Raw genomic sequence first — 10073 nt, forward strand, 5'->3', positions numbered from 1 at the left:
CTCATAGATCCACCATTCAATGTATCTCTTCCCATCTACTTCAAATTTCACAAAAAATGGATCCACCAGAGTTTGATCTCGAAGCATACCTTGAAAAAAGTGAGAGAGAAGACACTTATATACTCAACCGATTTAGGGATCGTCGAAATCTAATATTGGAGGATAGTGCACCTCGTGGTAGAAAACATCTCAGTAGAGATCATGCAGGGGCAAACCGAAGGCTAATTGACGACTACTTTGCCAATGAGCCTACATACGACGATGGAATATTCCGTCGCCGGTACCGGATGCAAAAACATGTTTTCCTTCGAATCGTTGCGGACCTTTCAAGTAGTGATAACTACTTCACCCAGCGAGTTGATGCAGCGAAGAAAGAAGGTATATCGCCCTTAGCAAAATGCACCACAGCAATGCGGATGTTAGCATATGGTGTGGCAGCAGATGCAGTCGATGAGTACATCAAAATAGGAGAGACTACAGCATTGGAGTGTTTACGTAGATTCTGTAAAGGAATCATACGATTGTATGAGCAAGAGTACATGAGAGCACCAACCCAAGAGGACCTGCAAAGAATACTACAGGTTAGTGAAATGCGGGGGTTCCCAGGCATGATCGGGAGTATTGATTGCATGCACTGGGAGTGGAAAAATTGTCCTAAAGCATGGGAAGGTCAATTTGCTAGAGGGGATAAGGGAACCACCACAGTTATTCTTGAAGCAGTTGCATCTCCTGATCTTTGGATCTGGCATGCCTTTTTTGGATGTCCGGGAACGTTGAACGATATAAACGTTCTAGACCGGTCACCAGTGTTTGATGAATTGGAACAGGGAAACGCTCCAAGTGTGAATTTCATCGTGAATCAACGTCCCTATAATATGGCATACTATCTAGCTGATGGTATCTACCCTTCTTATCCAACTTTCGTCAAATCTATTAGACTTCCTCAAAGTGAACCCGATAAGTGCTTTGCAAAACATCAGGAGGGATGTCGGAAGGACATCGAACGTGCATTTGGAGTGCTTCAAGCTCGTTTTAAAATCATCCGTGAACCAGCTCGCTTCTGGGACATAACTGATTTGGGTATCATCATGAGGTCATGCATCATATTACATAATATGATTGTTGAGGATGAACGAGATTCATATGCCCAACGCTGGACCGATTTTGAGCAAGCTGAGGGAAGTGGATCTAGTACACCGCAACCATACTCGACCGAGGTGTTACCCGCTTTTGCGGATCATGTGCGTGCTAGATCCGAGTTCCGTGATCCAAAAGTCCATCACGAACTGCAAGCAGATCTAGTGAAGCACATCTGGGCAAAGTTTGGAATGTATCATGATTAAATATGCTTTGTATCGTACTAATTACGTTATTTGTGTGTTGTGTGTTTAGTTTGTTGTCTTGCATTTTAAGTTAAGAAAATTAAATAAATTATTGTGTGCTTAGTTTGTTGTCTTGCATTTTAAGTTAAGCAAATAAAATATATTATTGTGTGCTTAGTTTCTTTTCTTCCATTTGAAGTTAATAAAATAAAATAAATTATTGTGTATATTTTTTAAAAAAAATATTAAATTGTTAAGTGTTTTAATTTAATTTACGTTAAAAAAACATTACGTTAATTTAATTTAATTTAAAATAATAAAAAAAACATTAAATTAAATTAAATCGATAATAGTTTATTTAATTTAATTTTTATCGAAAATTTTAATTTTATGAAATCATAAAAAGAAAAATATAAAATTAAATCAAAATATGAAATAAAAAAAGTGGTGGGGTAGGGGGTAGGGTGTTGAATGAAAAACCATTGGAGTGGGTAAAAGTTGAATGAAGTGTTGAACTGGAGAGAGAAGGTGATGTAGAGTGTTGGGAAGAGAAAAAGTGGAGTGTTGACGGTGTTGAATGTTGAAACCATTGGAGATGGTCTTATGTGAAATTTTGGGCTCAAAGAAATAGTGCTAAACAACCCAAACAAGTCACTCTACTTCGAAATGGGTTAAGGTCCTTATTAATGCCAAATCATCATCTTTTGGTAGTACATAGTCTCTCACAACCATTCAAAGTGATGCTATTTAATTTTTTGGTTAGATTTTATCTCAAGAGTAAATTACACTCCATTACCTTGAGGTTTTCTTATATGACACTAAACTCCAAACTTACCCAAATATTACACTCCACCTCACCTACTATTTATTACCTGCGAATTTTGTTACCAATTTATTTCACCAATATTTTCCTACGAATGTTTCTTCAAATTTAAGTAAAATTTTTGCAAAACTATATCTACAAGTAATTCCACAGATAATTAGTGCAATTCCAATTTTTCATTTTATTTTTTTTAGTCTTTCCTTCTTCTTATATTCTTTTAATATGATCCTTATAAATTTTTTATGCAAGTGTTTTAAGAGTGAAATCGCTTCAAATTTTTTCTTTTTAATACTATTCTCATGGTTGATTGCTTAGATTTTGAAATCGCTTCAGATAGTTGATGTCTTTAAGTGAAATCTGCAGATGTTTATTTGATCGAGATGACAACTTGAACGAATCCTACCTTTAAATTAAAATTAGTCATTTAAATTCATTGAAACACAACCAAAATGTTTGAAGAATAACACAATAAAATTGATCTAGAATCATAGCAATTTAAATTTTTTAATCTTCACAAAACTAATCTAAAACAAACTAAACTTTAATTCTTAAAACACTTGCATAAAAATTTTAAAAGGACCATGTTAAAAGAAAAAAAAGGAAAGATTACAAAAAATAAAATAAAAGGAAAAATTGGAGAAAATTGCACTAATTATCTGTGGAATTTACCTACAAATATAATTTTGTAAGAATTTTACTCAATTTTGAAGAGAAATTCGATGAAAAATATTGGTGAAATAAATTGGTAACAAAATTCGCAAGTAATAAATAGTGGATGGGGTGGAGTGTAATATTTGCGTAAGTTTGAAGTTTAGTGTCATATAGGGAAACCTCAAGGTAGTGGAGTGTAATTTACTCTAATCTCAATTTCTAGGTGCCCACTAACCCATCATGATTTTGTTGTTATATGCATATGGTTATAAATTATGATGTTAGAATAATAATACCTTGGTATGATTATAATATCTCAAGATGGTGATGTTTTCTTTGAAAACATTGATCTTTCACTAGATGGTTTGTTCCTTTTAAGGAATTATGTTTCATGAGAAACATGTTTGTAATCTCTTGGTGAGATTGATTGTGTTTTCTTGAGAAGACACAATGTGAATCTATATACAATAGCATGAAAATGATGATCACATACTATGTTATGTTGTGTACCTACACTGCACACTTGTGTTATGATCATGTTAATGAGATTGTTGGTTATGTTATCATAGGTGAACTAAATTTGGAATAGTTTATCTTTGCTTATGGCTCTTAGCTAATGATTGTTTTGGTTCTGATGATCATCTATTTTATGGTGATTATATCAGGGTGTTTATGTGGTCACAATTTTGGCCATCATCCCCGAATTTTCGTGCCTTTCTTTTTCTGAGATTTCACTAAGTTTATTTTAATTCTTTCATTTTAAACGTGTGTAATTTCAGTGCTCACCCAAGAATTACTTGTGCATTCTTTTTGGTGTAAGACAAGTGTTCTTCTCTGGAGGCAATCTTGCTCGTGTAGGAAACATTCATGTAACACCCCGATTTCGGTGGCGTCACTTTAGTAACCAAAAAGAAATACTTAAGCGGAAAAAACGTGAATTATTTTTTTCGATAATGTAAGTAAAGACAGAAAGAGATGAAACTCTAAAACGAAGATAACAGAACTAATATACAATATGATTACAGCCCCCACTGTAAGTTGTAAACCACGTCACGAGTAAACCTCCAGTGACGGAAAGTAAAAGAGAGTAACGCCCGTAGGCAAAAGTACAAACCAAAAGAAAAGTCAAGTGTCCGCAACACTATCCCTCAAAATGAGAATGAGTTAGCCCAGATGGCCTAAAACAAGACCTCTTAGCCCAACCAACTCTCTGTGATCCCCGTAGAGGAACCACACAAAAAGCTATAGGCGGGAAACTACCCTGTCCCCAAAGAAACAATGACGGTCAGAGCTAAGACTCTACTCCTACACTAATCCCATCTCGAGTAAGTCGCTCGGTGGCCAGCGGGGTCGACCACCCCTGAACCGTAGTCCTCCTGATCAAGCTTTTCAACCTAGTTTCCCCTGAAGGGTGAACCATCGTGAACCGGTCCGCCATGGACATCTGACAAAGGCGTAGTCCGCCCAAACACACACAGAAGACGCGAGGGTCAACTCCAAAGAATTATATAAATATTAAAGCCAGATATATATATATATATGGGATAATAATTATTAGCCTCTCAGGCTTAGAGTTCAGGGATAACATCCTAGGGTTGCATGTATCGCAAAAAATATAAAAGATCATAATAACAATTAGCATGCCTCAATTAGGGTAAACAAGTACCAATCACACTCAGCAAACAAGTCAGAATGTATGTTGCATGAAATGCAATGCTGGTTAACAAAATGCATTCCGGAAGAAGGATGGACACCAACGAGTCAGCCCTAACACCGGCCATAGTGGGACCATTCCGCTCGGGCGTCTCTTACACCACACAAAAGTAGTCAGATCAGCAGTGAACCCGTAGGTCTGCCATTCCGTCTGCTACTGAGGACCACCGTAGTGTCCTAAATATGGAAATCCGGGTCTTATGACCATTTTGGAATCCACCGAGGTCCGGTATCACGCCGTGTATTAACCTCAAAATGAGTGCATGAATGCAAGTGATTAGCCAAACAACGTCTCCGACCTCACCCGACACGTCGCCACGTGTTCTAAATAACTTAAAGTCTCTAAAAAGAATACCCTAAGGCAAATGTCGATTCTGCGACAAAATGAATTAATCAAAAGAAGAAGAATGTACTTTGGAACTCATGGTTCCCGGCTAAACTTTAGATAGCCAATCAATAAACTGCTCATCGAGCGAAAAGGTACCGAAGTACTTGGAACTTAAAGTTCCCGGCTAAACTTTAGATAGCCAAACAATAAACTGCTCATCGAGCGAAAGAGTACGATTGTAGTTGGAAACTCATAGTTTCCGGCTAAACTTTAGATAGCCAAACATTAACCTGCTCATCGAGCAAAAGAGTATCAACATACTCGAAAACTTGTAAGTTCCTCAAAACTTGGACTCGACGACACTTCTCATATCTTCAAGACTAATATTCAGGCTCTAAGCTCTTATCTAAAGTTGTTATCATTGTTCAAGGGGTTTAGAGATTGATTAATGTCTTATGAATTTTCTTTGAGAAAATAGATTTCGTTTAGTCTTATGATACTTCCTATGAGTTTCAGGGATCCCATAATCTCAATTAATTTCTGAGAAGGTCTCGATCCATTAAAATATAACAAGGTCCGAACTTCGTTCGTCCTTTCAAACTCTCTCAAAATCTCATAAAAATTCGGCATGACTTGCCCGTAATCCTCACTTTCCAGAAACATAGGCACGAGTGGAATAGCATCAATGAAACAGCTCAACCAATAGGCATAAACAGCATATTCCAACACATCCTAAGTTAACCATGTAGCACATAGCATGTGAATCATTTAGCACACAATATCATGGCATCAAGTACTCAACAAGTTCGGCCGAAGCCTCAGAAATCATTTCAGACATTTAGCAATTAGGTGCATAACACATAAATCAAGTCGAATTTCATCGACACCTAAAGCATTATCTAGTAATTCAGAGAGTAGCCCTCACTTGTAACTCCTCCAGCGTTTTCCTCACAACCTCCTTCACGTTCCTCGCCTTGATCTCCAGGAAACTCCTCAAAAGAACCTTAAGCCAAAATCACAGAAATCAACACATTGAGTCAGAAACTCAGCAAGCAATAAGTCCTAGGGTTACACGGTACATTACAAACTCTGTGGTACGACAATCTAACGCGTTAAGACAAGTTTTCGAAAAAGTCGGATTTCCTCCCCCCTTGGTATAGCTCTCGGCCACTTTCCTTAATTGGGAGGGTCGATTTTTCTTCGATCAAACTTGGTTCCTAGGTTAACATACGCCGTAACTAAGACGGTTCTAAGCTCGGAAAAATTTTCGGATCGAAAACTGATATAGGGGTAGTTTGGTCATTATTTTAAACTCAGAATTTCAAAACTGGATTTTTGAAAAACAAATTGGATGGGGACGTCAACAACGACGTTTATGACGATTAATCCTACTAGCACTAAGCCAAGTCGATAGATTTCAGCTTAAAGGTTGCGACTTTACTCAAAAATGGGTATTTGATGCAAAAATTGATCCCGACGGAATTCTGGCGACATTACGGAAAAACTAATCCGACAGAAGTGCTCTTGGGCACGTAGGGAAGATGTTTAGACAGAGAAATCAAGCTATTTGGACAATTTTACAAAAAGCTCCAAACTTTGAGCTCAGAAAAACATAGAAAAAGTCGACAGATCTGACGATCAGAAGTGAGATATAGTTTACCTACCTCAAGGTCTTCGATTAGCAACGATCGGTGAAGAAAACGGGCAAAGATTCGCGAAAATCCGGATCCTCTCTTTCTCTCTAGCTGCTCACGGTTTTTGGGGGAGGGAATGGGTGATTTTTTTTTTTGCAAAAAAACTAATTTTTGAGCTATTTATAGGTTTTGGAAAATGCGGAAAAATGATTTTTTCGCGATTCCGATTTTTCCTGCGCGTTCCTCTGCGAATTCTAAGATAGGTTCTGGCGACAGAATTCCAGAACTCAAAGTAGGATTCTTGGAATTAAACCAAATGATCCAAAGTCGGCATGAGTCGGTGTAAGTCGGTTTATCCTGAAAAACTACTTTTTGCAGTGATCGTCGGACGAGAAAACTTCCTTCTGAAGAAAGATTAGAAATAACAATAGAAATAGGAGAACGCGGGTGGAATCTTCATTTGAAGCTCCGAATAGAAAAAGTCTTCATCGTCTGTCGATCTTAGGTTTCTCGAACTATCAGGGATTCCGTTACGGCAAACTTCCGAGAATTGGAATTTGACGTTCGTACTTTCCAGGTTTCCGCGTCGAACCACTTGTTTAAGGACGAAAAAGAGAAATTCTAACATTTCTCTGAAGATTTTTGGAATTAGTTTCCATCGTGTCCTAAAGTGTAAATTAACTATTCACTAATACCTTTGACCTAGGATTAGGCGTATGTTAGTCGTGCGATAACTCTTATCGGTGTTTCGATAAATTCTTGGACTTTTCCTGAACCTTTTTCCTTCACAAATTTATCTTAATCAAATAAACTCTTTTATTTTATTCACTTATCCAAAGCTTTAAAACTTGGGCCTTACATTACTACCCTCCAAAAAGAAAGTTTCGACCTCGAAACTTATGGTTCAGTAAAAAGTTCTGGATACTGTTCCTTGATCTTTTCCTTCAGCTCCCACGTCGCATCACCGGTGTCCTTGTTCCAGATAACCTTCACTAACTCGATCTCTTTTCCCCTCAACTGCTTTATCCTTGTGTCACCAATGCTGATTGGCGGTGTCTCGAAAGACAAGTTATCCTTCAACTCAATGTCATCCAACTCGATGACATGTGTCGGATCAGCAATATACTTCCTCAGTTGTGACACATGGAATACACCGTGAATGTTTGATAGGAAAGGCGGTAGTGCGATCTGATAAGCTATCGGTCCTACACGACGAGTAATCTGATAAGGTCCAATGAACTTTGGCGTAAGCTTTCTTGACTCGATTGCTCGACCAACTCCTGTAGTCTGAGTAACTCGCAGAAACACATGGTCTCCTTCTTCAAATTCTAAGGTTCTGCGCCTTTGATCTGCATAACTCTTCTGTCTACTCTGAGAAGCCTTCATCTTCTCTCTGATCTGTTGGATCTTCTCAGATGTCTGTTGCAGAAGTTTCGGTCCTACTAACAAATTCTCTCCATCTTGATACCAACATAAAGGCGTTCTACACTTGCGGCCATACAAAGCCTCATACGGTGCCATGCCTATGGTCGTATGAAAATTGTTGTTGTATGTGAACTCAATCAGTGGCAATAGAGTATCCCAACTGCCCTTGTTGTCTAACACGCAAGCCCGTAGCAAATCCTCCAATGATTGGATAGTTCTCTCAGTTTGTCCATCAGTTTGTGGATGATAAGCAGAACTTAATCTCAGCCTCGTTCCCAAGGCCTCATGAAGAGCTCCCCACAAATGTGAAGTAATCTTCGGGTCTCTATCGGAAACGATACTTGTTGGCACTCCATGCAGTCGCACAATCTCAGCTATATATATCTCTGATAGCTTCTCCACGTTGTACGTGGTCCTCACAGGTATGAAATGAGCCGACTTAGTCAATCGATCCACGATTACCCAAATCGAATCATATACTTTCTGAGTTCTTGGCAACGCCACGACGAAATCCATCGATATGCTATCCCATTTCCATTGAGGTACATCCAAGCTCTGTAGCATACCTGAAGATTTCTGATGTTCCACCTTCGCCTTCTGACAGATTAAACATGCAGCTACATATTCTGCCACTTGTCTCTTCATCCCTGGCCACCAAAAATTCACCTTCAAGTCCTGATACATCTTTTTCATTCCAGGGTGAATGCTCAACTTGCTTTTGTGACCTTCGTCCATAATCAACCTCCTTAAGTCAGGGTTGTTAGGTACGCACACTCTATCCTTGCATCGCAGGATATTGTCACTCCCTACCTTGAATTCCGGGTCCTTACCCTGAATTACTAAATTCTTATTTTCCGAGTAAAAATTCATCTTGTAACTGTTGGTCTCGGATTTCTTCCATCAATCCATTGGTGATCTTGATCATCCCAAACTTCAGTTCTCCCTCAGATGCTCTCACATCTAAGCTCAAATCTCAAAATTGTTCCAGCAGTTGCAGCTCCTTAACCATCATTGATGAGATATGCATCTTCCTGCTCAATGCATCAGCAACGACATTAGCCTTTCCAGGATGGTATTGTAAGGTAAAATCGTAATCCTTGAGAAATTCCATCCAGCGTCGTTGTCTCATGTTCAACTCCTTCTGGTCAAACAAGTACTTTAAGCTCTATGTCGTCCTGCTCGACCACTCGTGTCGGTTCTATGTTGGAAATAACATTGGTTGATGCTACGTGCAATTGCACAACCTTAACCACTTGATCCTTTACTTTTGTTCGTCCAAAAATTCTGCTTAAACTCAGTACACCTCTGGCATTCCAGAGTGAATGTTCAACCTGTCCTCGTGATCTCCACTCATGATTCAAAACTTAACTCGATCGCTTTATAACTCATAGACGAACTATTCCCTTGGAATCTACTAGTCCATTAACGTCGATTCCAACTTCGTAACTATCCTCATTCGCACCATGAAATCAATCTTCTACTTAGTCATCCCTCAAAGTAAAACTCGACGTGAGTCTTAATACCTTGTGCATCGCTAGACCCAGTCCCTTTTAACCTCCATTCATCAGCAACTTATAAGCTAATCATCATCTTAATATCTTACAATCCATCATTGTCATCTCCCCTTTTTCGAGACTTCCCTTACTCGAACCATAAAGCCAACCTTCACTTATTCACAACCCACTTTACAATTACCTAAAATCCTTAACACTTCCCCCAAATCCGAACTTATTCCCTAGAAGATCAAACCATAGTTGTACCTCAGGAAACTTAACTAGTCATTTTATCATCCGATCCCTCAACATTCGGAGGTTTAACTACAATCATTAATGCCAACACTACTAAATCTCTGATTCGAACATGATTTTCACCTCCCAAGGTCAATCTTAACCCTTAAATCCTCACTTAACTTAGTGAAATTCACTTGCTAACCCCAGCATGCAATATCGGAATCCATAACCAAGTTCCATTCACTCTTAGACTCTAAGAAATTTGTCCACATATAACAACCTCAAGTATTCATCTTAATACTAACTCTTTATTTCCGTAACTAGATCGTCCTCCAATCAATCCGATACTTAGTCTCTCGATCAAAACCTGACAAACCTTGAGTCCTACGCACTTGAGACAAGAATTCATAGACTTAAAACCTAAACTTTCACCAAGTTTGGACCTCA

At 38.5% G+C, this 10073-nt stretch overlaps 1 protein-coding gene across 1 annotated transcript; it reads left to right on the top strand.

Annotated features, from left to right (window-relative positions):
* On the top strand, positions 1-1343 carry LOC130732097 (protein ALP1-like). The gene has a single exon (XM_057584215.1). It carries the CDS (start codon positions 57-59, stop codon positions 1341-1343), a length of 1287 nt encoding a protein of 428 aa, XP_057440198.1. The 5' UTR covers positions 1-56.
* The last annotated feature ends 8730 nt before the right edge of the window (positions 1344-10073 follow it).

Source organism: Lotus japonicus, chromosome 1 (genome assembly GCF_012489685.1).
Source record: "Lotus japonicus ecotype B-129 chromosome 1, LjGifu_v1.2".
NCBI classification, from domain to species: Eukaryota; Viridiplantae; Streptophyta; class Magnoliopsida; order Fabales; family Fabaceae; genus Lotus; species Lotus japonicus.

Bases quoted from the DNA above. Each gene is read 5' to 3' on its own strand.
- LOC130732097 (XM_057584215.1), top strand. From the start codon at position 57: ATGGATCCACCAGAGTTTGATCTCGAAGCATACCTTGAAAAAAGTGAG.